Source organism: Mustela nigripes, chromosome 9 (genome assembly GCF_022355385.1).
Source record: "Mustela nigripes isolate SB6536 chromosome 9, MUSNIG.SB6536, whole genome shotgun sequence".
NCBI classification, from domain to species: Eukaryota; Metazoa; Chordata; class Mammalia; order Carnivora; family Mustelidae; genus Mustela; species Mustela nigripes.
Window position 1 is genome coordinate 36,331,996 of NC_081565.1, and position 27,422 is coordinate 36,359,417.

Consider the following 27,422-nt stretch of genomic DNA (forward strand, 5'->3'; position numbering starts at 1 on the left):
GTGCTAGTCAAAGGGTTCAGAGTAGGCATGGCTCCAGCCAGCGTTTTGAAGAAGCCAGGAGAAGGTTTAGGGTGGATCCTTAGGTTTGGGAAGAAAATGGTGTGTAGGTTATCACTGCAACAGGACTAGACTAATACAAGGGTTCAATCCATTGTGCCAGGTTCTTCAGCAGGGTAAGATCAGGAACCAATGAACTGGAGCCAAGTGGGAGAGTCCGCCTCCCAGGGATTAAAGGCTCTTTTTTTCGCCCGTCGATCTGGCCCCATCCTTTTTGTTGATTGGTCGTAAATTCCAATCCGTCGAGGAAGCGTAGCGCTGCGGCCAATTGACGTGGCGTTACTAGGCGTGTTGCATCCCTGAGGCGGGAGCCAGGCCACAAGCGAATTTCCTGATTGGCTCTGGTCTGCGGGTTGCTGGGGAGAGGCGCAGAGAGGCGGGAGGGAGTCCCCAGGCCAGGCGCTGATTGGCTGAGGTGAGAGCACCTCTCCTTCCGATGATTCGGCTCTTCTGGGTTCAGTCTCAGCGCAGCGTCTGCAGCCGTCGTTTGAGTCGTTGCTGCCGCTGCCCCCTCCCGGATCAGGAGCCAGTGTATACCGCCCGCCCACCGCCTCGGTGCCGCTAGGAGGAAACGAGAAGGAGGCCGCCTGCGGGTTTGTCGCCGCAGCTCGCCCCCTGCCTGGGAGAGCCGAGCCCCGGCCCAGTCGGTCGCCTGCCACCCCTCGTAGCCGTTACCCGCGGGCCGCCACAGCCGCCGGCCGGGAGAGGCGCGCGCCATGGCCTCTGGAGCTGAGTGAGTGTGTGCGCGCGCCCGCCCGCCCGCTGCGGGTGCGCGCACCTGGGGACTCGCCGAGCTGGGTAGGCCCGGCGGGGCCTGGCAGTGGGCGCGTCTAAGAGGTGGAGAGAGGGAAGGAGGGAGACAGGGAAAGCAGAAGAAGGGGGGCGATGAGGGGCCGCGGTCGGGTCTGGCTGCGCAGCCGCGCGTCCCCTAGGCCGGGCTTGCGTTGGGCCTGGGTCGGGGCCTGGGCCAGATCGTGCTGTGTCATGCAGGCCCGGCCGGCCTGATTGGCTCCCTGGGAACCACTGTCCCGTTCTTGTGAAGTCTCTAGTCCACATGGCCGGCGCGGAGCCCCAGGGCCTTAGGGCGCCCACCTGCGATCAGGTCTACTATCCGCGGAAGGCCTTTGGTCCCCGGAGGGAGCAGGCCCCGTGGGCCTGACGCCCTAACTGGGCCCGGTGGGCGTGGACTTTGGGCCACGTGAAGGCCTTAGTAGCTGCGAGACAGGCGGAGGCCGGAGCGGGGACCGGGAAGACTCGGCGAGCTCAGGGAAGCTCACGACGGCCTTTTCGGAGCTGGCTCGGCCTGTCCCTTGGTTGACATCCTCACGACCTGAGTAGTGAGGGGCTGTTAGGGAGAGGGCGGGCCCTAGGTTTCTGGCCTTCGTAGTTTATGTTGGTTGTTCACATGATAAAGCTTTAGTCAGTTTTCCTTAATTTTAGGAAGTGGGGTGGGAAGTAGGAACTTTTCTCTACTGTTTTGGGCGTTTGCTAAAGTTCGAATCTCAGATGGTAATTTGCGGGCCTTCCTCGATATCAGCCTTTGTGATGAGAAAGTTAGAGTTGCCCTAACTCTTTGAACACACACACTCCTTTCTCCAAACCGCTGTGTTGAGAAATCTTGGGTCGTCAGTTCTTCAGGAAAGCATCAGATAAGAGATGACCACCTCAACCCCCTGCCCATTATATTTAGAATCAAGAGCTTTAGATACTGAAAAAGGAAAAAAAAGCCATCCTGTGGAAACTCTTATGCAAATCACTTTCCTGACTTGAAGAGAATTAAGTTTTTTGAGGTGTGTTTCTTTTTTTTGGTCTCTAAACCGAGATGAAGTATTACTTGGGTGTCTTTTAAAGGACCATTACTTATTAATTCTTACTCTCTTAGGTAATTTAGTCAATCATTTATTTTCAAGACTAAAAATAAGAATTCAAAATTCTCGGAACCTGGCATCATAGATGGTTTCTAACCTCTAGGTCATCTTGATGACTCTTACCTGAATTCCCTCCAAGTCCCCTGTGGCCCATTGGAGTTCTGGAAAGGGCCTGACTCATGCAGAAGACAATGGGGGATGTCCCCAAAGAGCCTCCAGGACTGCTGTTGGCCCACGATCAGGCTGAAGCTCTCTTTTAGAGGTTACTTCCTTTGATCTTAGTAGATAGATAGGGAAGTAAAGGTCTTTACCTTAAGAGAAGGACATACTGCTCATCTCCATTGCCAGGGTCAGGAATGGTAGGCAGGTAAGTTTTCCTAGAATGCAGCTTTGGGGTTAAAATATAAACTGTGATGACTAGAGGCATCTGGCATTTTATTTTTCTCTAGCCCCAGTACCATAGATTAAACAGGAAAGTGGGCAGTCTTTGGAAGGTATTTTGATGTGTGGGAGAGAGGGAGAGTTGATGGGATGGAATTGCCTTCAGCTGCCGAATTGACCATACTTGTTCTCCAGCGTGTTGATAAGCACTGGAAGAGTCTGCCTGCTATGCAGCATTGTGCCCAGAGTGCTACATTTTTAGGTTGAGGAGGCAAGTTTAAGCTGAGGAAACTCTACTCTTAGAAATCAGTTTTAAGGTGATGATTAAAGACGCAGCCTATGTGAGAGGATCAGCAGATTTGCTAGATGAACGGGATTTGTATTTCTGTTGGGTATATCAGGACCAAAAGATGGAGAAACCCCACAATGCCTTCTCTGGTATTCTGGAATATGGGCATCTTTTTTTTCTTGCAAGTTGTGAAGATACATCCAACTTAGGAGGGTGGCTGGCCTGTAATGTATACTTGCTAATTTGTTAACTGAAGGAATAATTAATGGGAAAGATTCCTTTTTATTTCTTCATTTTCTCCGTTTTCTGGTCTCCCTGTTTTGGTTAATGTTCAGGTTTTCCTGAGCCTTAGTAAAAGAGGATAACTTTTCAAAGGGAAAGCCCACTGAGTCTAGTTACTGAAGATTGAAGAAGAGGTAGGTAAGAAGTTGGTATAAAGTGAATAATCTTCAAGGAAATGATTGAAACTATTTAGAGGGCTTAAACCAAGCTTAGACTCAGGCAGCCTTGATTTGGGTGAGGGATTTGGATTTGCTCCATGTCTCAGCATTTCTTGGTTTTGACTTTTTGAGCCAACATTGTGGAATTGTATGTCTTTGCAGTGATTTGTGAAGCTGTTTTTGAGCTTGGCCATCTTTTTTAAGGTTTCATATCTGTTAGTTGAGTTGTTTTGTTTTCCCCAAATATCATGGTCTTTATGCTTGGCATTTCTGTGGTATATCGAATGCGCTGGCATTCAGCTGGTTTAGCCAGTAAGGATAGTAGTGCTAATGATTTTGCTTCATTGTCCCCAGGCTTGCTTGGTGGGACTTGGGGCTTCGCTGAGCCCTACAGGAAGTTGTCTTGCTCACTTCATTCTCCAAGAAGGTTAGCAAAGAGCGAGCTTATGCTTTGTTCTGCAGTGCTAATCATTGTGACCATTAATACCATGTGCCAGGCATTGTGTTGAACATTTTGCATTCATTATCTCACTTAAGACAATAATCCTGTAAGATAGGTACTACTGTATTCACCTCTCTACAGATGGTGAACTTCCAACTTCCAGAGAGGTTAAATGACTTGCCCAAGATCACAATCAAGCAGTGGCAGGGTTGGGATTCAGACCTAGCAGGTCTTACTGCGAGCCCCTTCTCCTAATCACTGTCTCATATTAAGACTGTTGTCATTTCTCTAATTGTTATCCAGCCTCTACATCTGTTTAGTCTTCTCAGGCCATAGTTTCCTGACTCTGGGGCAGGATCACTTGGGGCCTTTACAGCTAGGTTACCAGTGCTCAGAATACCAAGAGCTGCTGGAATGGGAACTGTATGTGCTAAATGTTACTCTATATGACCTTGGATGAATATCTTTTATCTCACATCACTGGTTTAGGGACAGCTTCATTTATCCACTATTTCTTTCCTAAGTGTGAGTTTTAATGACTGGTGGGGCCCTTGGGACTAGAGTATGTATTGGGACTAACTTCATTTTCTTTCTAGTTCAAAAGGTGATGACTTATCAACAGCCATTCTTAAACAGAAGAACCGTCCCAATCGGTTAATTGTTGATGAAGCCATCAATGAGGACAACAGTGTGGTGTCTTTGTCCCAGGTAAGTTGGGTCCAAGGTCTAATCTTTCCTCATTGCACTTAACCTGAGGGCTTTTCCCGGGTTTCTTTCCTTGGGTTTTTTTTGTTCGTTTGTTTTTTGCAGTGACCACAGATAGAGCAGGGTTTACTGGGTATTCTGGCTTCCAGGGCTGCTGCTTAACCCCTGGCCCAGTGACCCAAAGCCCTTAACCTTCTTTTCTCAGCCCAAGATGGATGAGCTGCAATTGTTCCGAGGTGACACGGTGTTGCTGAAAGGAAAGAAGAGGAGGGAAGCTGTGTGCATTGTGCTTTCTGATGACACATGTTCCGATGAGAAGATTCGAATGAATAGAGTTGTTCGGAACAACCTTCGTGTACACCTAGGAGATGTCATCAGGTGTGTGTGGGGTTCTTGTACCCTCAGGGATGGGAGGCCAGAGACAGCCTGAATTATAGACAGGACCCCAGCGAAGTCCTTGGCAGCTACACAAAGCAGAAGCCTCCTAGCCATGGGAAGGCTTATTATAGCAAGACTGTCTAGGTTTTGTTTCTTCCTCCCTGGGACTTCAGAATTTACTACTGCTGATCCTTGGGACAAATTGGATTTCTATGACTTTCTTTTTTTTTTTTTTTTTTTTAAATTAAGGATTTGATTTATTTACTTGAGAGAGAGACAGTGAGAGAGAGCATGAGCGAGGAGAAGGTCAGAGAGCGAAGCAGACTCCCCATGAGCTGGGAGCCCGATGCGGGACTCGATCCCGGGACTCCGGGATCATGACCTGAGCCGAAGGCAGTCGTCCAACCAACTGAGCCACCCAGGCGTCCCTCTATGACTTTCTTGATGCCTGTCTTCCTTCCTTCCTTCTTTCCTTCTTTCTTTTCCAGAGGTATAATTTATCACATGCTAGACACTGGTTTAGGATGCCATTTGAGGGTGTGTGTCTATAAAATGGTCTCACTGTTATGTTGAAATAATGGCTTGTGTTGGGGCCAGAAAGAGGTGGAAGTGTGGGCACAGAGGGTGGACTCCCGAGTAAATTTTTTTAAGGATCCAAGTTAATATAGCAGGGAGACATGGTTTGAGTTAGATCCCTAAATAGCTTCATTTGGAGTGATTTTGGCCTTAATTTTAGGCAAGAGGCTTCCCCATTTTGGAGTCCTCATTAGCCACTGCTCTTCAACCACCTGTCATCTGGCCGGGAACATCTCAGACTTCTGATTATTTTTCATGGATTCTAGGTTTCATGTAGCCTTCTTCCTAGAGGTGCTTAGTCACTTTGTCAAGATGCTCTGATCACTTGGCTGAGATGATTTTTTTCAGTTCTATTTCTTTGATCCTGACACTTTGTAATATTGGGTTACTGATATAGAATGGGTCATCTTTGGATATCTCTCACTAAAGACCCTTTCTCCTGTTTTATTTTGGGGGCTTTACATGTGTGGGTCTTCCTTTTGGCTTGCTGATGAGGAGTGAGCAGCCCCAGTAGCTTCTTCTGATGGCTCCTGCTACTACCCTACCGAGTATGACTTGTCTTAGTTCTACATGGTTGCTCTTTTGTCCTCACTTTCACACTACTGTCCTGCCTCTCTTCACCTAAAGCCATCCCTGCCTTTTCTCTTTCGCTCGCCATCAGCTTTCTGTGCCAGGCCCTTTTGGACACCCAGTGCTTGGGGCTGCAGTGTGGTTGGTAATGTGGAGTCTGCTTGTCATCCTCAGCATCCAGCCGTGCCCTGATGTGAAGTACGGCAAACGTATCCATGTACTACCCATCGATGACACGGTGGAAGGCATCACTGGCAATCTCTTCGAGGTATACCTTAAGCCATACTTCCTGGAAGCTTATCGACCCATCCGGAAAGGTGAGAGACAATCTAGGGACTGAGTTTAAGGATGGTTGGTTGTAGGGCTACCTAGGAGTGAACCTTGGATTGTCTTTATCTCATTCTCATATATATGTGCTTACGCATATATTCTGCACCCATGCTTATGTGTACTGTCCTTCCCTCCTTCTCCCTTCCCCCTGCCCCGTTTTCCTACTTCCACTCCCTGTTTTAGTAGAGTAATCTATCTTCTTTTGTCCCAGGAGGAGGGCTTGGGCACTTGTGACTGTGTCCCAGTCCAAAGTGTATTTAATATTTAGCACATCCTGACCATTGGTGGTGGTTGTGAAAGCTTGGTTACTTATAGTCCAGAAATCAAAAACCTATGGACTTTAGGCCAGAGGCTAAAACCTGATATACCAAAAAAACCCATAAGGTTTTGTTCAGCGTCCTTGAGTGGCAGTGGGACGCTTCACAGCTTAGCTTTTTCCTTTTGCCTGATGCTTAATAAAGTGGAGGTGGGAAGGGAAAAGAGCAATATCTAATGAATTTGGCGTTTTAGTATATGTGCTGCCAAAGCGAGCACGAATTTGGCGTTTTAGACTCTAGGTACTAATGAGGAATTCTCACTTGCTCTGGTATTTGACCTCTCTAACTTCACTTGTGCTAATTGCTCTCACAGGAGACATTTTCCTTGTCCGGGGTGGAATGCGTGCTGTAGAGTTCAAAGTAGTGGAGACAGATCCCAGCCCTTACTGCATTGTTGCTCCAGACACAGTGATTCACTGTGAAGGGGAGCCTATCAAACGAGAGGTGAGTTCTCTCCTTCATTCCAGTACCCAGTTTCATAATTACAAAAGTGGGGCAGTCACGTGATAACTACTGAAATCAGGTGGGTGCTCTTTGGGACGCCTGGGTGGCCTGGTCTGTTAAGCGTCTGACTCTTCATCTCAAGTCAGGTTATGATTTCAGGATTGTGAGATCAAGCCCTGCTTTGGGCTATGTGCTAGGTATGGAGCCTGGTTAAGATTTTCTCTTTCCTGGGGTACCTGGGTGGCTCAGGTGGTTAAGCATCTACCGTACACTCAGGTGACGATCCCAGAGTCCTGAGATCAAGCCCCGCATCAGGCTCCCTGCTCACCTTCTCCCTCTCCCACTCCCCTTGCTTGTGCTCCTGCTCTCTGTCTCTCTCTGTGTCAAATAATTAAATACAATCTTTAAAAACAACAACAAAAAAAGATTTCTCTCTTTCCCTTTCCTTCTCTTCCCACCAAAAAAAAAAATTAAAATAAAACTGGTTGCTCTTTGGAACTAAGCTGCTTTCCAGAGGTGGGAAAATTTTTCAACTATTCATTTTCAGACCTGTGTGTTTCCTAGAAGTATGTGATACCAGTGACTTTTTTTTTTTTTAAGATTTTATTTATTTATTTGACAGAGACCACAAGCAGGCAGAGAGAAGGCGGTGGGGCGGGGAACAGGCACCCCGCAGAGCAGAGAGCCCAACGTGGGGCTTGATCCCAGGACCTGAGCTGAAGGCAGAGGCTTAACCCACCGAGCCACCCAGGCACCCTGATACCAGTGATTTTTAAGATCTGGATTATTTGGGATGCCTGGGTTGCTCAGTCAGTTAAGCGTCTGCCTTCAGCTCAAGTCATGATTGCAGGGTTCTGGGATCAAGTCTCACATTGGGCTCCTTGCTCAGTGGAAAGCCTGCTTCTCTCTCTGCCTGCCCCTCCCCCTGCTTGTGTGCTCTCTCTGATAAATAAAATCTTTAAAATAAAATAAAATCTCGGGGCGCCTGGGTGGCTCAGTGAGTTAAAGCCTCTGCCTTTAGCTCAGGTCATGATCCTAGGGTCCTGGGATCAAGCCCCGCATCGGCTCTCTGCTCAGCAGGGAGCCTGCTTCCTCCTCTCTGCCTGTTTCTCTGTCTACTTGTGATCTCTGTCTGTGAAATAAATGAATAAAATCTTTTTTTTTTTTTTTAAAGATTTTATTTATTTGTCAGAGAGCTAGAGAGAGTACAGGCAGGCAGAGTGGCAGGTGGAGGCATAGGGAGGAAGCAGGCTCCCTGCAGAGCAAGGAGCCCGATGTGGGACTCGATCCCAGGACCCTGAGATCATGACCTGAGCCGAAGGTAGCCGCTTAACCGACTGAGCCACTCAGTCATCCCAAATGAATAAAATCTTTAAAAAAAAAAAAAATAAAATAAAATCTAGATTAAACCTGAAAGATCTTAAGTGGTTAGAATAATTTTTGTAGAAGTGATATTGATGATGGCATCCAGACTTCTGCCTGTTTCCCAGAGTTTCCAGCTTTAGGTCTGTGGGGGAGCCCTTACCAGTAATAATACTAAGGATAGTAGTGTGAAAGGGAAAGGCTGTGCTAGAAATCTTTGCTTTGGGATTTTTAGAGTTGCTCTTTGAGTCAGGATCCCTTTAGAGGAAATCCTAGAAAAGATTTCTCTAGATTATAGAAGGGTTTAGAGAAACTCAACTTTTGCTGTTACTAATATCCTGCCTTCTTTTTTCTTTGTCTCTTTATCCAGGATGAGGAAGAATCCTTGAATGAAGTAGGCTATGATGACATTGGTGGCTGCAGAAAACAGCTGGCTCAGATAAAGGAGATGGTAGAGCTACCCCTCAGACATCCTGCTCTCTTTAAGGCAATTGGTGTTAAGGTAAGCATCCTGGGCCCCGTGAGACATAATCTCGGCTGGTGACTAACATAGAATCAGGTAGGTCCATTCTTTGTTACATGTCTATTTTTTTTTTTAACGGTCCTTTAAAAAATGTAAAAAACCATTGTTATCTCATGGACTCTATAAAAGCAAATACCATGGTTTGCTAGCTTGTTTATAATAGTATCACCTAACAGAAGTAGAACTTTCAGGAAATTTGCAGTGTGAAGGCTCCTGAATCCAAAACATTTGAGAACTGCAGATCTACAGTGTAACTTCCTAACCATTTGCATATCATGGGGCACACTGAAGATGAAATTACTCCTCCATCTAGTATGTACCATACAAATAATTTTATCTTTTGCGTGGGCATTTCCCATGTGCAGCCTGTGAATGAGGCCACTTAGGTGGCTAAGCTAGTCCTGGCCCTTGTCTGTCCAAAGTCAAGCCCTTGACCTAGTGGCCTCTTGCTATTTTGTAGTCCAGGATCTTAGACTTCGCCACATTAGAGTTTCTTAGGTGGTTTCTGTGCTCTGAGTCTTGTATGCAATGTATGTGATAAATGTCATAAACGTCAGTTTTCTGACTGTATTTTCTCTGCTAATAAGAGGAATGAGTGAGTATAATCTGAAGTAAACTGTTTTCCTGGCAGTTAATGCTGAGAGCTTATTTTTATTAGTGTCAGGGTCAAGCTCTGATTCTCACCCTCTCTAGATAGAGCCGCAGTCAAACCATTTTAGAGTGGATGGCGATGGGAGAAGGTAGGACTCTGAACCTAAACATATCCTCTGTACTGTTCTTCAGCCTCCTCGGGGAATCCTGCTGTATGGACCTCCTGGGACTGGGAAGACCCTAATTGCCCGAGCTGTGGCAAATGAGACTGGAGCCTTCTTCTTCTTGATCAATGGTAGGAGACTTGATTCACCTTCGTTTGGCTGGATCATACTCTGAGCTGAGCATGATCCAGGTTCATGAGCTGGAGAACTCACGGGCGTTTATTTCCACACGTGCCCTCGTGTATATTTCATCATCTTTCTTCTGCTAGCGTACATTATGGACAGATACGCAAAAAGGGGAAGGTATTGTACTCTGGTGCCCCCGACTTAACCCCCTTGAGAAAGATTGTGGAAAGGCTGAAGGCATTTAGAGGGAGCAAGATAGAAGGAGAACTCAAATTTTGTCTGCAAATTTATTTGAGAGGTTTTGAGGGAAGACTGGCTGAGATCACCTGGCTCCTTGAGAATGATAGAGGTCTAACTGGTTTGCTGCGTCTCCTGCTCTGGCCAGAAGTCCCAGAGCATGTGCTTGACATTTAGAGCTTGATTGTGAGATAGGTGTTGTGAGTTCCTTGGCTTTTCTTCAGCCTAGTTTGGTGGCTGTCCTGGGATAGTGTCTGGTAGAGTCTCTGAGAAAGTAGGCAGAGGTTACCACATTTTCATACAGTGCCTGTCTCTGGGCTGGGCAGATAAGAGATTATTTCTTTCAGGATTGAAGAAGGATACAGTTTTGTCATTGTTTGAATTCTGTATCCTTTTAGGTCCTGAGATCATGAGCAAGTTGGCTGGTGAGTCTGAGAGCAACCTTCGTAAAGCCTTTGAGGAGGCTGAGAAGAATGCTCCTGCTATCATCTTCATTGATGAACTAGATGCCATCGCTCCCAAAAGAGAGAAAGTAGGAACTTATCCGAGGGGATAGTGGGGGTTGAAAGGTCCTCACTTCACTTCTGACCAGACATCCTGTCCTGACAGACCCACGGGGAGGTGGAACGGCGTATTGTATCACAGTTGTTGACCCTCATGGATGGTCTAAAGCAGAGAGCACATGTGATTGTAATGGCAGCAACAAACAGACCCAATAGCATTGACCCAGCCCTTCGGCGATTTGGTAAGGACCCCAGATTTCTTTCAACCCTCCTCTTGTTCAAAGGGAGACTATAGCTTTACTGAGCTGAATCTCTTTGATCCCATTCCTGTCCTTCATTTAATCTGAGGATTTCTTGAAGCTCCTTGCAGTGATAGGGCCTGGGGGCCTTTCCCTTATTCTGTGTCCTGTCTAGGGTGACCAGCCATCGTGGTTTGCCTGAGACTGAGGAGTTTCCCAGGACATGGAACTATCAGTTCCAGGACAGTCCTGGACAGACAGGGATGGTTGGTCACCTGAGACTTGTCCCTTCTTCCCTCTGGACCAGAAATGAGCCCTGTCTGTGTTCACACACTGTCCCACAGGTCGCTTTGACAGGGAGGTAGATATTGGAATCCCTGACGCTACAGGACGCTTGGAAATTCTTCAGATCCATACCAAGAACATGAAGCTGGCAGACGATGTGGACCTGGAGCAGGTGGAGTGGTGAAGAGGGCTGGCCCTGAGTTACGATACCTGTTCCCGGGCAGTTAAAGTGAACATAAGCTTAAGATGTAAAGAGACTGATTTTGATTCTTGGACAGGGGAAAGGAATTGATCTGAGGTTGAATCCAGGAAACTGGAGCTGACATATTTCTCTGTTGACACCACATTAGAGTAAACCAGAACTTTGAGGTCAGCTTTATTTCCAGGCCCCAACTCTAGGCTTGACTACTTAAAACCCAGCCATGAAAGAACTGCTAGTATGTGTTCAGGGAAATGGGAGGACCCAGAGATAGGCGTATCGGGAAGAGGCCAGGATTTTATATATACTCTGAGCCTCCTAAGGCAGCTAGGTCTTACAGAGTAGTAAGTAGATCTTTTCTCTGCAGGTCGCCAATGAGACTCATGGGCATGTGGGCGCTGACTTAGCAGCCCTGTGCTCGGAAGCTGCTCTTCAAGCTATCCGCAAGAAGATGGACCTCATTGACTTAGAGGATGAGACTATCGATGCTGAAGTCATGAACTCTCTGGCAGTTACTATGGATGACTTCCGGGTAAGGACTGCACCCCTATCTCAGGTATACACACATGCATTTTGACCTTTCCATTGGTAATCTCATCCCCAGTTTTTCTTTTTAGTGGGCCCTGAGCCAGAGCAATCCATCAGCACTGAGGGAAACTGTGGTGGAGGTACCACAGGTGACCTGGGAGGACATTGGGGGCCTGGAGGATGTCAAACGTGAGCTTCAGGAGCTGGTCCAGGTAGGGTAACTTGTCCAGAGTGAGTCATTGCTTCAATATATTGTAGGTGGCTTGGGGTGTTAGTAGTTCAAGAATTGTGAGAGCATAATTCATGAACCTATTATTCTCAATTTATAGGCACCAAGGACCGTGCCCCTAGAGAACCAGATTTTACACCATGGGAGGGATGCTGCTCTTCGGTTAAGTTTGTTTCAGACTATGGGGGTATGCCAAACCATCTTTCCTTTTCTTCCTAGTATCCTGTGGAGCATCCAGACAAATTCCTCAAGTTTGGTATGACACCCTCCAAGGGAGTACTCTTCTATGGCCCTCCTGGCTGTGGGAAAACCTTGCTGGCCAAAGCCATTGCTAATGAGTGCCAGGCCAACTTCATCTCCATCAAGGGTCCTGAGCTGCTCACCATGTGGTTTGGGGAGTCTGAAGCCAATGTCAGGGAAATCTTTGACAAGGTGAGCTACAAGCAGTTGAGCTGTCTTCTCGCTTGTTTGGCAGCAAGGTAGCTTTTTCTTGGGAGAATTGAAGATATCTTGTTCTGGAGCAGTGAAGATCACTTTAATTTCCTTTCCTTCTCAGGTCTGAGAGACCCAGTTATGTTAATGCTTGAGTCCGTGTATCTCTCCCATAGGCCCGCCAAGCTGCCCCCTGTGTACTGTTCTTTGATGAGCTGGATTCAATTGCCAAGGCCCGTGGTGGCAACATTGGAGATGGCGGTGGGGCTGCAGACCGAGTCATCAACCAGATCCTGACAGAAATGGATGGCATGTCTACAAAAAAGAATGTGTTTATTATTGGCGCTACCAATCGACCTGACATTATTGATCCTGCTATCCTGCGACCTGGCCGCCTCGATCAGCTCATCTATATTCCTCTTCCTGATGAGAAGTCCCGTGTTGCCATCCTCAAGGCCAACCTGCGCAAGTCTCCAGTTGCCAAGGCAGGTGCAAGGGCATTGGTGATAAGGGATTTCTGTGAGTGCTCAGCCTAGTATGGAGTTCAATTCCTGGAAAAGATTCCATTGGGGGGAATCCATTGGGGTTAGGGATGTCAGGGGAAGATGGAAGATTTGAAGGTATTAATACAGTTCGTAATCAGGAGTAAAACAGCAGCAGAAGATGGCACGGGCTAGTATTAGGAGTGCTTGGGTGGCTCAGAGATCAGTGTATTGCAGGGGTGGAGAGGCTAAATGGTAAGGTTCTATTGCTTCTTTTAGGATGTGGACTTGGAGTTCCTGGCTAAGATGACTAATGGCTTCTCTGGAGCTGACCTGACAGAAATTTGCCAGCGTGCTTGCAAGCTGGCCATCCGTGAATCTATCGAGAGTGAAATTAGGCGAGAACGGGAGAGGCAGACCAATCCATCTGCCATGGTGAGTATGCATCTTTTCGCCATATGTGCCAGTTGTGGGGCGTCAGGGCGTCTGCCATGCTCTGGAGTTAAGAGTTGTAAGGTTTTGAAAAGATACCTGATAAATGCCCCGTTAGGTGGACGTCAGAGAGAATATGGAGTATTAATCTCCTCAGTCTGGAATTGTAAAAGCCGAGGAGAGATGCATAGTCTAGTCTGTATGCTCAGCCTGAAGTAGGCTCTGTGAAGGAAATCAAAATATGATTGTGCACATAAACAAATAGAGCAGGGTTTAGAACCTGGGATCCGTGGGCCTGTGTTCCTTGGTGATCCATGGACCTCCTGAAATTAAATGCAGAATTTGGGGTGTGTATGTAAGCTTCATAAAGATAGGGAATCTATATAATCTTGTATGTTTTCTAGTGTATTTTGGCACCGTGTTAGAGACTTCATAAATGAATAAATAAATGAATGAGAAACTTTACCTTTTGTAGGAGTTCTGAGATTCTCCTTCTCTCCCGTAAAAGCTTAGAAACTATTGATATACTTAATTCTGTGGAGCAATCTCTTATGTCACAGCAGTCGGAGTGGCTTCTTAGTGGAAGAGCTAGAGTTGGAGCTGGGTTATGAAAGGAGACTGTAAAGGCTAAGGAATAAGGAAATAAGTAGCCCAAATAACTGGCTCAAGAAATAGGATTGCAGGAATTGGGGGAAACCTGGATAGATTTAAGAGGGCATATGTTACTGGAGTGAGGCCATGAGGTAAGGTGTCATCTGATGTAGTAAGTGCTGAAAGTCATTTATCTTTTTAAAATTTAGGTGGTTTCAGTTTTTTGTTTTGTTTTGTTTTGTTTTTAGAAACTTTATTTATTTATTTATTTTTTTAGAAACTTTATTTTTAAAATTTAGCTTTATTGAGATATGATTCACATGTAGTAAAAGTCATCCTTTTTATATATACTGTCTCTGTGTATCTTGACAAATGGGTATTTAAGTTCTATAACTATTATCACAGTTTAGATAAATTTCTGCCCTAGAAAGTTCCCTCATGCCACTTCAGTACTACAGCTTTTACTCTTAAGACCTTGGCAACCACTAACGTGAGTTTTGTTGCCACAGTTGGGCTTTTTCCAGAATGCACTGACAGGTTTTTAAACAGGGCACTGACTCTTAGGAAGATTGGCCTTTCAACTTACTCGGTTTGGATTAGAGGAGACAGTAAGGGAGGGGAGTGTCCAGGAAGGCCAGGGAAGGAATTCGGGCTGGACTTTTAGCCCTGGTGGTCTGTGTTTACCAACCTTATAGGAGGTAGAAGAAGATGATCCAGTGCCTGAGATCCGCCGAGATCACTTTGAGGAAGCCATGCGCTTTGCCCGCCGTTCTGTCAGTGATAATGACATCCGGAAGTATGAGATGTTTGCTCAGACCCTTCAGCAGAGTCGGGGCTTTGGCAGCTTCAGGTAATTTCATTACAGTGGGCAGTTCTTAAGTTGTTTTTTGGGTAATTATACAACCAGGATTGTGGAAATCCTAAGGAGGCTGGAGGGTTAGTTGTGAAAATCCTACACAGGCCCTGTCCTAACTCTCTTTTTTGGCTCTGCTTTTGTGCATACAGATTCCCTTCAGGAAACCAGGGTGGAGCTGGCCCCAGTCAGGGCAGTGGAGGCGGCACAGGTGGCAGTGTGTACACGGAAGACAATGATGATGATCTGTATGGCTAAGTGGTGCTGGCCAGCATGCAGCGAGCTGGCCTGGCTGGACCTTGTTCCCTGAGGGTGGGGGCATTTGCCCAGGAGGGACCAGGGGTGTGCCCATGGCCTGCTCCATTCCTCAGTCTGAACAGTTCAGCTACAGTCAGACTCTGGACAGGGGGTTTCTGTTGCAAAAAAATACAAACAAAAGAGATAAAATAAAAGCGATTTTCATTTGGGAGGCAGAGAGTGAATTACCAACAGGGAATTGGGCCTTGGGCCTACGCCATTTCTGTTGTAGTTTGGGGCAGTGCAGGAGACCTGTGTGGGTGTGAACCAAGGCACCACTGCCACTCCCCACAGTAAAGCGTCTGCACTTCACTCAGTGCTACCCAAGCCCTCCCTCCTTCCTTCTACCCAGCCTGGGCAGGAGGTTGAAGGGCCACAGTTGCTGGGTGTTTATATAGAGAGTAGGTTGATTTTATTTTACATGCTTTTGAGTTAATGTTGGAAAACTAATCACAAGCAGTTTCTAAACCAAAAATGACATGTTGTAAAAGGACAATAAACGTTGGGTCAAAATGGAGCCTGAGTCCTGGCCCCTGTGCCTGCTTCTTTTCCTGGGAAGGGCCTTGGGCTATCCCTTACTGTCAAGGCCCTCTTCAAATGTGAAAAATTAAAGATTGCACCCTCTTTCCCCTTCTGATTTACTGTAGTATGAACTGCCACCTTGCCCCATGTCTGTATCATCACTGAGTAGGACTGCAGGGGAGGGGGTGCAGCCTGCCTGATGGAGCTCCAGTTGTGTTTCATGTGGATGGTAAGGTTTAGCCTGCAGAGCTCTCTTTTTTTCCTGACCAACGACTGAATTCGGCTGCCCTCCAAAAATCTTAAGGGTTGCAGAAAGAGAATCTCTGAGGTGGATATTGTTTACATGCATCTGAAAGTCCTAAACATTGATGCTTTGGTTGAGGATTACTAGTTATGTCCACCTTTATGTAATTTGTATTATAAAAAATATGGGTTTTTTCTTAATATAAAATTCTAGTATTGGATGTATTTTTTTCCTAAACTTAACATCCTCCTCTGCTCACCCTGTTCAGATGATTGCTTGCATAGTCTTGTCCATGTCCAGGTATAGAATATCCTTTTTGTTCAACGGGTACCAACATAATCATTTAATGCTCTTAGTATCAGTACTGTGATGCCTTACCTAGAGAGGAGTATGGTGCAGAAAAAATAATCCCCAGTCAGCTTTTTACTGGTCTTCCTAGTACTTAACCAGTCACTGGTATGGATTACAAAGATAGATAATCTGCAAGGACAAGATAATTTTATTGGCTGATGGAACTTGGTGTGTTGTGAAATAGAGATTTTTGGACGTTGGAGATTGAGTTGACTCTTCCCTCATTCTCCATGTTTCGTTCTCTGCCACATTCTGTCTTTCATCCTCTTCTGGTTTTCCCACCATTTATGTTTCCTGATGGCTAGCCTTCAGTCTTATTTCCACTTTGAACATTATCATTCTGTCATCCATATGGCTTATCACTGGGTTGGCAGCCTGACTTCATTGTGGGCCAAAGACAATCATTTGGGGGAAAGACATTTGGGTGGTGCCTCTGCATCAAGCTATAGGATCAGATTAGAAGACAAGTGGTATTTTCTTGCAAAATATGTAGAGATACTGGTTGATAATGTGAGAAATTTGAGTTGGAATGATTGTTTTACTTTTACATGTCACACAGAGTGTGTTTGTAGAAGACAGATGGAGCTCTATAGATCCTTTGGGAAAAACCAGGGAACAAGACTGACAGTGAGAGAGAGGTCTGGTTCTGGTTTTGGCACTGGAGCTTATAGCAGTGTAGCTTTGAACAAGGCACTTAATTCTTCTGGGGCCTCTGATAAGTGGTTGACAGTGCTTTGCAAACTGTACAAAGCAGTGTGAGGAACTGTCAGCTTGCACATGCAGACACCTGCATACCTAAACCAAGAGGCAAATCATATAGGCAGTCCCATTTTTTCCTTCCAGTGTTCATAGAAAGAAATTGGATTTTATAATTTTACTGTAGCTAATTGCTTCTTTCATAGGATAGGTGCTACAGTTTGGAGATGGATTTCTAACCAGGAATATGGCATGAAACAGACTATAGAGGACCAACAGTATACTGCAGATGGAAAAGCAAAGATGAAACTATAAACCCAATATCTTAAGATATATTTGTTTTTATTGTTTTTTTAAGGAGGCTCCACACCCAGCGTGGAGCCCAACACAGGGCTTGAACTCATGACCCTGAGATAAGACTGGAGTGGAGATCAAGAGTCAGATACTTAACCAATTGAACTACCCAGCACCCTAAGATATATTTGGATTTAAGATACTGATCTTAAAAGTTGCCGTGAAAGTCTAGTCACAATGCCTATGAGAACACAGGTCTGCCAGTCGTTAATTCAGCTGAACTGAGCCAAATGTTAATGGTTTGTTACTCTTTTCCACCAAGGGCAAAAAGATAGGCACATACTCATGAAATGCCCCCTGTGACAAGTAGAAATTAAGAATTGTATTGTGTTCGGGGTGCCTGACTGGCTCAGTTGGTAGAGCATGCAACTCTTGGTCTCAGGATTGAGTTCAAGCCCCATAGTCAGCATGGAACCTACCTAAAATTAACCAAAAAAATTAAAGAATTGCAGTGGCTTTGAGATTATTTAGGAGGTGGGGGCAGTAGTTGGGAAGAGGAAACATATCTTCAGTTCCACTCCTGGCCAGCAGGTGGTGAGTTCTGGGCAAAGACCCTCTGGACAAGTTTAGGCTAAATAAAGCTTTGGAACAGAAGAGTGACAGGAGGCAGAGGAACAGCATGTACTGTCTGTTTTTGTCAACTGTATATATGGAATAGAGGGAATATTGTGGAATGAAAAGTTTAGCAGTGGATTGGGAATGTGGATTTAACCTCATAGAACCTTTATTTTTTAAAAAGATTTTAAGTACTCTACACCCAACATGGGGCTTGAACTTAACCCCCAAGATCAAGAGTTGCATGCTCTACTGACTGAGCGAGCCAGGTGCCCCAAGTGAAATTTATTTTTTATTTTATTTTTCCTGCTACTTTTTTTTTTAAAAAGATTTGTTTGTTTTAGAGAGAGTATGTGTGCATGTGCGCATATGCAGTGGTGGGGTAGGGGCAGGAAGGGAGAGTAAGTCAGGCATACTCCTGTTGATTGCAGAGCCCGACATAGGGCTTGATCCCATGACCTCGAGATCATGACCTGAGCTAAAAATAAGAGATGCTTAATCGGCTGAGCCACCCAGGTGCCTCCCCAAGTGAAGTTTATTTTTCTTTTTTAAGATCTTACTTTTTTATTTGACAGAGCACAAGGAAGCAAAGTGGCAGGCAGAGGGAGAGAGAGAAGCAGGCTCTCTGCTGACCAGGGAGCCTGATGCGGGGCTCGATCCCAGGACCCCACAATCATGATCTGAGCGGAAGGCAGCCACTTAACCAACTGAGCCACCCAGGTGCCCCATGAAGTTCGTTTTAAAGTTGTGGGTTTTCTGGGCGGTTTAGGCAGGAAGTGACAGATTTTAGTGCTAGACAATTCACTTATTTTCCCCCCGTTTTTGTGGCAAAAAAAAAAAAAAAAAAAATTCACTCAATTTCCAAGTGTACATAATATTGTCAGACATATGTGCATTGTGCATAGACCGTTCACTTAATTTTTTTGAAGTAGTCATGCCCAGTGTGGGTGTTAAACTCCCCACCTAGAGATCAAGAGTTATACCCTCTACCAACAGCCAGGCACCTTGACAATTCACATTTTAAAAACTTCTTGTTTTTATAGAAGCAGTAATGTGTATTGTAGAATTTTAGAAAAATACAAGCAGATTTTATGGGGTACCAGAGTGGTGTAGTCTGTTGAGCATCTGACCCTTGGGTTTCAGCTCAGGCTGTGATCTCAGCGTTACGAGATGGAGCCACGTATCTGCATTCAGTGAGGAGTCTGTTTAAGACTCCTTTTCTCTCTCCCTATTCTTGTGTCTGTCTCTAAAATAAATCTTTAAAAATACATATGAGCACATTTTAAAAATTATCATCTTAATAATTGGTCTACTTAATTACATAAAAACTTTCAAGCTTAGTACAGTGAAAGTCACCTTAAACAAAATTAGAAATTAAGCTACAGATTGGGAGAAAATATTTGTAGCCTGCATAATAGGATAATATTTGTGGTAGGTAGGCCCTTCCAGGAGGTCCACACCTTAATTCCTGGAACCTATGAATATATTATTTTTATCTGGCACAGGAATTAAACATTGCAGTTTAAATTAATGGTTGCTGACTTTAAAATGGTTAGACTTCAAGATAGGAAGAGTATCTCGGATTATCCAGGTAGACCCAATGTAATTACAGGTGTCCTTAAAAGTTGAAGAGGGAGGGGCGGCTGGGTGGCTCAGTGGGTTAAAGCCTCTGCCTTCAGCTCAGGTCATGATCTCAGGGTCCTGGGATCGAGCCCCGAATCGGGCTCTCTGCTCAGCGGGTAGCCTGCTTCCTCCTCTTTCAGCCTGCCTCTCTGCCTACTTGTGATCTCTCTCTGTCAAATAAACAAAAACAAAACAAAACAAAAGTTGAAGAGGGAGGCAGAATAAAGCAGAGCGGTAAGAACTTAACTTGGATTTGCTAGCTTTGAAGATGGAGGAAGACAGCCAGTAGCTGAAGAATGTGGGTAGCTTCTAGAAGCTGGGAAAGACAAGGAATGAATTTTCAGTGCCTACAGAAATGAATGCAGCCCTGCCAACCTTGATTTCAGCTCCATGGGACATGTCAGACCTTTGACAAATTTGTGTTTTGTGGTAAATTTGTTAGGGCAGCAGTAGAAAAATGGGTAAAGGCTATGAACAGGCAATTATAGAAAAAATCCCCATCGTCACTGAGCATACAAAAAGGCACTTATTTTTATGTTCTTGGGGATAGATGATCAAAGAAATGGTCAGAAGTATAGAGAACTTGTGGGTCAAGTGGGTGAAGAAGGGGACTGTACCGAGGATCAAGAACAGCTGACTAGACTCAGACCAGTTGTGTTCATGTGAATGGATGTATTTTTCTAATGTTCACTTGTTGTGAAGTTTTTTTCATGGGTAGCATTGGACTCTTCTGGCGTTACAGTCTCCCCCTGTAGTGCAGAGAAGTGTGGACTCCAGGCTGATGATCTGAAGGGTTTGAAAAGTTAATTAAGCCTGCAAAATCCAGAGTTCTCTACTTCTTGGATCCTGAGGTAGTACAGCTATAGCAGAAGCTAATAGGGAGCTGATAATTCTCAGTACCACAGATTCCAAAGATGACGTGAGAGGGATTGGTCTAGTTAACCTAGTTTATTAGGATTTCCTCTCCCCATCCCACAACTGGTTTGGCTTCAAATCTTAGGGTATTGGGTGCCAGTACTACCAGCCTTTCCTTTTATGGTTTTGATTGGCAGGGGTCATGGGTGACCAGAAACTTGGCTAACATTCTTTGGAGACCCTTGGTAAGGGGAATCTGAGGTGTAGGGGAGGAGAAATGCTTTTCCATGTGGGCCCAAGGGCAGTGCTTAGAGTGTTGAGGGGTCAGGATGTGACCAGCTCCCAGCCCGGCTCCTCGCTGAATTTGGGGACCTGCAGCCTTAGAGTGAAGGTGGTGAGGAAGAGCAATGTGTTGAGAGTTATGGTCTTGGTGCTGAGGTCTTTGGAAAAGTCTGCTTACAGGGGCTTCTACTGGTCGTCTTGCCTGGGCTGGGTGGCTTTTCCGTGTAACTGTGGATGACTCCAGTCTTGCATCCCCTCTTCTGTGGTCTCCTGCTTTGGGTTTCCTGGGACTCCCTCTCTTTTTGGCTGAAGATGGGGCTGAAGCCTTGTTACCTGAGGCAGGAACCTCAGGGTTTGAGGACTTGCTTAGGTCTGAGCAGTTCTCACCAGTCTCCATGCAAACACATGGCCCCTGGCATAAGACCTCAGCTACTATCTTCATCTTCATTCTTTCCTCTGTCTGAGACCTTTGTTCGGCCCTGCCAGACCCTTGTGGCTGTGGCTGGGAAGAAGAGTGTGAATGGTAACAGTGGGAGATCTGGACAGGTTGATCTGGGCTGTGAATTTTGGAGGGATGACAGCTTGAAGAGTGGGGGCATAAATTAGAGGGACGATTCAGCTGTGGGGGGCAGGAAGAGAGTCTCCAGGAGCCTTGAGTTGTGGAGCTCAGCACAGAGTTGCTGCCAAACGATTGACTTGGGTCAGGGGATCTGGAAGCAGGGCTCTGCTGTAGTTTTTTCAGCCTGAGTTCCAATTCTCTACTCCAGTGCCAGGCCTGGATCCTAGAGTTAGGGGTCACCTCTGGGACAGCCTCTCCCTGGAAGGATGGAGTCTCTGCCTTAGTCCCTGGAAACAGTTCTCTCTTGGGTAGGTCAGGCTGGTTGGGCTCAATCTTCAGAGCTTTAGCTAAAGTAGCAGGCCAGCGTTTTGGCTGCAGGAGATCCACTGCTGGAGGACTAGAGCCCTGGGGGATCCCTTTTGGTTGCACATTCCTCCACACAAAGTCAGAGTCAATATGTGGATCTGGAGGAGGGGCAGAGAGAGAGCTGGAGGTTGGGGTTGGGAGCTCAGTGGCCCAGCAGTTGTCTCTCTGCTCCACTGTTTCCCCCTTTGGCTTACAGATATGTTGGTCTCCAGGAGGCTCACTTATGTGAGTCTTTGATTTAGAGTTTGAAGGTGGGCTGGGGCCCCATAGTGGGGATCCGGGAACACAACAGGTTTCTTTCTGCTGCTTGTTCCTCCCAGTAGGCTCAGAGTCAGTCAGGGCTCCCAAGGATCTGGCTCCATGTGGGTCTTGGGGTAAGCTGCAAGCTGGGAGCTCAGAAGCCCAGGAGTTCTTTCTCCTTTTTATATCCCCACATCTATCCTCAGAATCAAACAGGACCCCCATGGGCCTAGCTCTGAGGGGCTCAAATTTAAGAGCTGGGGATGGGCTGAGGGCCAGAGATGGAGATTCAGAAGCCCAGGAATTCCTAGAATGCTCAATGTCCCTCCATGCAGCTTCTGATCTGGTGAGGCCTCCCATAGGATTGAGTCTGTGAAGTTCCAGAATGGAAGCTAGAAATGGGCTGTGGTCAGGGGCTGGGGACTCAGAGGTCCAGAGGTTCTCTCTCTGCCCTTCCAGAGCTTTGGACTCAGACAAAATTCCCTGGGAACTCATTCCTAGGGATACCAGCAAGGAAGATAGAGGAAGCCTGGGAGAAGAAATGGGGTCTACAGAAACCCAGAGATTTTCTCTACTCTCCCTACCATTCCACGAAGTCTCAGATCTTGGTGGGACATATACAGGGCTGGTTGAATAGAGTGCTGGGTTGAGGTCCAGGGCTGGGGGCCTAAAGGCCCATGGGTTTCCTGAATTTTCTCTGTGTCCCCACTGGGGCTTATACCTAGATGGATCTTCCAGAGAACTTTCTCCCTGGAGTTCTTGCAGGGGCCCTAGGGGAGAGCAAAGGCATGGCATTGGAGACCTAGAGGTCTGAGGGCTCTCTCTGTGACTCATGGTTTCCCAGAAGTTCTTTGGTGCAGAAGGTCCTCCTTCAGGGATGACTTTATGGAGTTCTGACAGAGCATCTCGGACTTGGCAGGGAGCTGGTATTGAAGGCTCAAAGGCTTGAGAACTCCCTTTATGTCCTGTGGTTCTCCACTGAGTTTTATATCCAGGTGGAACTCCCAGGGGGCTGGTTTCTTGTGTCTCTGTCATGGGGTCTACAGATTGGCAATGGACCAGGATTGAAGGCTCAGAGATTTGAGGATACTTTCTTTGCCTTGTGGTTTCCCAGAGGGCCTTAGCTGTAGGTAAGCCTTCTATAGGGGTGACTTCCTGGAGTTTTGAAAGGGAAGTCAGATTTGTGCTGAGAGCTGGCATTACAGGCTTAGTGGCCGTGGTGTCCTCATTTTGTCCCATTGTCCTCTGTGGGGCCTCAAGCCTTGTCAGGACTCCCAGAAGGCTAGGAGGATACAGTGGAGAGTCAGAGAGTGAATCTAGGATGTGTTGTTGGATGCTGGGATCCGGTGGCACATCCCACCAGACCTCAGATAAGAGGGAGAGCTTAGAAGGTCTGGTTCTTTGGCGTTCAGGCTGTAGGTACAGGGGTTGATCCTTAGAGATCCAAGGGACCTCTTTCTGCTGCAAAAGCCACTGTGTATATGCCTTAGCACCACATAGGACTCCCTGGTGGTCTGTGGGAAAGGACTTAAGATGGAAGGGTAGTGATGGGACAGAAGGGGAAGGAGGAGGAAGTTGCTGAGGATCAAGGGCTATCCCTTCTAGATCTTCCGTAATGTGGATTTTATGGGTAGGAGGCTGAACTGGGGAGCAATACTGGGGAAGCTGCAGATTGGACCTAGCCACGAAGGCAAGCTTGTTGAAGAAGACAAAGGGACCAACAGACAACTTCAGGGGAGAGGGGCCACTTGAGCTAAGGAAGATGGTTTCCAAGGACTCACTGTGCAGAGAGGGGAGACCCCAGAAGAGCTGGCTTTTTCTCTGACGTAGATAGCTTCCTGATTCTGTTTTGTGCCTCACAGGCAGGTTGGTCAGGATCTGAAAGGTGGGGAAGGATCTGGAAGAGCTTGGGCTCTGTGTTTGTACTTCATTTGGTGTCCTTACAGCTTTGTGGAGGTCCTCAGAACCACAGGATGGTTGAGATGGGGCTGTGATGGCTTGCTCTCTAGTGGAAGCTTCTTTGGGAAATGAAAATGGCTTCAGTGGATCCAGAGGTGTCTCCTCTTCTTCCTCCTCCTCCTCTTCATCCTCTGACTTCTGCTTCCACAGGTGATCAAAGAAAACCACATTGTACAGAAGTGGTAGGCCCTGGGGAGTGGAGAAAGATACTTCAGGCATGAAACCTTTCAGAGACACAAGGTGTGTCATAAAGCCCTTAATCTCTGTTCCACATCCAGATGAAGTTACTCACCTGGCCCCCATGTCTGTGGTCAGTAGTCACTTACCCACCTGGGCCATGTCCTAGATCATATTTAGAGATCAGCATTCCCTACCGTAACTATAGGGTCAGTGATCATTCACCTGTCTTTAAATCTGGTATCCATGGTCACTCATCCGGCCTCACATTTAAGTCCTTCCATGTCAGTAATTTTTTTTGCCTGAACTCAACATGTAATATCAAGAGTCATTCACCCAGCTGCACATCCATGTCACCCACCGTGCCTTGCATCATGTCTCCAGAGTACCAGGGTTGAAGCTGTCGCCACCTCCCAAGCTGCCACCACCTCCGGATCTGCCAAATCATGAACAGGAATAGTGTCACCAGATTCCCTGGACTCTGGAGGCAGCTGCTGCCACAGTGTCTGCAGGCCAGGGCATGGGTCAACTGGCTCCAGAGAAGCTCCATGTCCCCTTCAGCCCCAAGCAGGCCTTCTAACAGCCATTCCATTTTCCTCAGCCTAGTGGCAGTTTACCGAGGTCATCACTGCATCACAGAACAAAGAACTCCCATCCCCCACATGCCTAACAGCCTTTTCCCTGAATTTAGAGCCAAAACATTGCCTCTTGTCAGGCAACTAATATTTCATAACAGTGAAACCTTAGTGATACCTTTTGTCTTGATTGCCAGAGCCAGATTTATGCTTCAGACATTGTCATTAAGAACGTGGATTCTAGCATCAAACTGCTTTATTCAAATCCTGGTGCTGCTACTTCCTGTCTATGAAATCAAACTGCTTAATCTTCTAGTGCTTCAGTTCTCTCACCTGTCAAATGGGGGTGATATTACCATATAGAGTTGTTGTGAGGATTAAATGAACAAACTCATATGATTAGGATAGAACATAGTATATGCTAAGAATCTCTTTTGGGGCACCTGGGTGGCTCAGTTGATTTGAGTGGCTGATTCTTGGTTTCAGTTCGGGTCATGATATCAGGGCCCTGAAATCAAGCCCTGCATGGAGCTCTGCACTCACTGGGGAGTCTGCTTCTCTCCCTCTCCCTCTGCCCCTTCTTCTGTGCACGCGTGTGCGTGTGTGCTCTCTTTCTAAAATAAATCTTTTAAAAATTACTTTTTTTAAGGTTTTTAATTATAAGCCTTGTTCCATCTTTAATATAAGGACTCTGTTCCCACCCTACCCCCTTTTAAAATCTTGTGTCAACTGTGAAATGTTTTATTTGACTTTAAGTTGGTTAAGAACTTTTTGGCAAGCATGTATGTGAATACAAATCAAATATGCTTGACCATTTTTCTTCATTTGCCCCTCTTTATCCTAAAATCACCACTCTGTTCCAAATGGACTCTTCCTTTCAGGGCCAAACTTCAATCCCCACCTTCAAGGTACAATTTAATGCCTCTCTCCTCATCCCACCCCCATCAAAGGGCCTCTTAGTCTGATAGAAAGCACTGAGCTGAAATTAAGATTTGGGTTTCCTAACTCTGTCACTAATAAGCTCTGTGATTTCAGACAAGGATTTCTCCCCTAGGTATCACGAGTTGGACTAGATTTATTTATTCATTCACTCTTTCAACATACTTATTGATTGCCTACTATGGATCAGATACTGTCTCAGGCTTGAGGAGATAGAAATAAGACAGTCTCTGCACTAAAGTAGGTCCCATTTCAGTGGGGGGAAAACAGTCAAGTAATAGTTAAAATAGAAATATACACAGGGTACTATGGGGTTAGAGGAAGGTATCTAACTAGCCTGGGGTTTCTTGCCAGGGGCTGCTTCCCAGATGAGATGATTAATGCTTGTTTTGAGGAGCCAAGAAAATGAAAGTATAGGGAGCAAGAGAAGGACAATTCACATAGGAGGAACAGCCTGTCTAAAGGTGCTAGGGCAGAGAAAGCATGTACCATTGGGGAAATTGCAGGTATTTCAATGTATGGGGGTTGGAGAAGCAGTAAAAGATGGACCTGGAAAGACAGGATCACCAAGGCCCCTCAATTTCAGTCTGAGAAACTGAAATTTATCCTGAAGAGGATGGAAAATCATTGAAAAATTTTGAGCATGAAAGTGACAAGATCAAGTTTTGTGTCTTAGAACACTGGCTCTATTGAGGGCAAAGAGATTGAGGAGAGATTAATTAAGGAACTCTTGCTTTAGTTTAGTTTAGATGAGGCCTAAACCAAGGCAGTGAGTGAGACAATGATGAATTCAAGTACAATTCCAAAGATACAGTTGGTTTAGACTTCATTACCAATGGCATGGAGTGGAGGAGAGTGGGAGTTGAGAATGACTCTAGGGTTCCTAACTCAGGAGGCTTGGTGTGTATATTAGTGCCATTTTTCTTTAAGATTTTATTTATTTGTCAGAGTGAGAGAGAAGCACAAGCACGGGGAGCCCCAGCAGAAGAGGGAGAAGCAGGCTCCCCACTGAGCAGGGAGCCCGATGTCAGGTTTTATCCCCCAGGACCCTGGGATCATGACCTGAACTGAAGGCAGGTGCTTAACTGACTGAGACACTCAGGCGTCCCTATTAGTGCCATTTTTCTGAAATAGAAAACACAGACCTGGGTGGGAACCAAGTTAGGGTTGGGGGGAGGGTAATGGGCTCCATTTAGACATTCAAATGTGAGGTTTTTGTGACAAGGAAAAACTGGGCAGGAGGCAATTAGATACATGGATCTGAAGCTTGGAAGAGCAGTCTATGGTGGAGATGTAAAATTTGACAGCTAGCAGCATATATATAGCAGCTGAAACCACAAAAGGGCTTAAAAATTATGTACTGATATGTACCATTTGGTTCAATGTGGCCAGCATTAAAAACTGGAGTAGCGAACACTATAAAACTACTAGCAGATTGTACATAATAATCAGTATTTCAAGTTTAAAATCTGGTAGCAGTAGACACTCATTTCCACTAAGTAAAGACCTTTTTTTTTTTTTTTTTTTTTTTAAAGATTATTTATTTATTGGGACGCCTGGGTGGCTCAGTTGGTTAAGCAGCTGCCTTCGGCTCAGGTCATGATCCCAGCGTCCTGGGATCGAGTCCCACATTGGGCTCCTTGCTCAGCAGGGAGCCTGCTTCTCCCTCTGCCTCTGCCTGCCATTCTGTCTGCCTGTGCTCGCTCTCCCTCTCTCTCTGATAAATAAATAAAAAATCTTTTAAAAAAAATTATTTATTTATTTATTTGACAGAGAGAGAGATCACAAGTAGGCAGAGAGGCAGGCAGGGAGAGAGGGAAGCAGGTTCCCCCCTGAACTGGAAGCTGGATGCAGGGCTCAATCCCAGGACCCTGAGGTCATGACCTGAGCCAAAGGCAGAGGCTTAACCCACTGAGCCACCCAGGCGCCCCTAAGTAAAGACCATTTAGAGCCAAGTAGCAGTGGCTCCCCTTCACCATGGTTCTCTCCATGTTCTCATCATTGATGCCAAAGCTAAGGCTAGTTGCAGTTTATCTATTGTGCCTGTGATTTTGTTTGCTTATATGTGTCCATTTTTACTTGTACTTGTATTGCCTGCCTTGCATTTGAGTTTGCTACCTGTGGATGAAGAAGGTAAGTTGAGTCCTAATGGGAAAAAGCAAAAGCAATGTTGAATACTTACATACATTTATGGCAGGACAATTTACCAAGCTTTTAATTGTTTTCTCCTACTTCTTGCCAAAGGAAACAACCAG

At 46.0% G+C, this 27,422-nt stretch overlaps 2 protein-coding genes across 3 annotated transcripts; one reads left to right on the forward strand and one right to left on the reverse strand.

The window, feature by feature from the left end:
* The first annotated feature begins 469 nt into the window (after window positions 1-469).
* On the forward strand, window positions 470-15,387 carry VCP (valosin containing protein). Of its 2 annotated transcripts, none has more exons than XM_059411428.1 (17): window positions 470-790; window positions 4,074-4,185; window positions 4,388-4,560; window positions 5,881-6,023; window positions 6,667-6,797; window positions 8,530-8,661; window positions 9,466-9,568; window positions 10,199-10,332; window positions 10,410-10,545; window positions 10,887-10,999; window positions 11,394-11,558; window positions 11,644-11,766; window positions 12,003-12,215; window positions 12,392-12,700; window positions 12,977-13,132; window positions 14,416-14,570; window positions 14,726-15,387. In XM_059411428.1, the coding sequence occupies exons 1-17, from the start codon at window positions 774-776 to the stop codon at window positions 14,829-14,831; spliced, it is 2,421 nt and encodes an 806-aa protein (XP_059267411.1). In that variant the 5' UTR covers window positions 470-773; the 3' UTR covers window positions 14,832-15,387. The 2 variants fall into 2 exon arrangements, with proteins under 2 accessions (XP_059267411.1, XP_059267410.1); XM_059411427.1 differs by lacking the exon at window positions 470-790 and adding an exon at window positions 3,444-3,462.
* A 962-nt stretch (window positions 15,388-16,349) lies between these two features.
* On the reverse strand, window positions 16,350-26,668 carry SPATA31G1 (SPATA31 subfamily G member 1). Its single transcript, XM_059411429.1, has 2 exons — window positions 24,015-26,668; window positions 16,350-23,665 (listed from the first exon to the last, which is right to left on the reverse strand). The coding sequence occupies exons 1-2, from the start codon at window positions 24,243-24,245 to the stop codon at window positions 20,249-20,251; spliced, it is 3,648 nt and encodes a 1,215-aa protein (XP_059267412.1). The 5' UTR covers window positions 24,246-26,668; the 3' UTR covers window positions 16,350-20,248.
* Between the last annotated feature and the right edge of the window lie 754 nt (window positions 26,669-27,422).

Coding starts and splice junctions, on each gene's coding strand:
- VCP (XM_059411428.1), top strand. Junction 13,133..14,415: donor AGACCAATCCATCTGCCATG/GTGAGTATGCAT, acceptor CCAACCTTATAG/GAGGTAGAAGAAGATGATCC. Junction 14,571..14,725: donor CGGGGCTTTGGCAGCTTCAG/GTAATTTCATTA, acceptor TTGTGCATACAG/ATTCCCTTCAGGAAACCAGG.
- SPATA31G1 (XM_059411429.1), bottom strand. CDS start 24,245: ATGGAATGGCTGTTAGAAGGCCTGCTTGGGGCTGAAGGGGACATGGAG. Junction 23,666..24,014: donor GAGACATGATGCAAGGCACG/GTGGGTGACATG, acceptor TCCACTCCCCAG/GGCCTACCACTTCTGTACAA.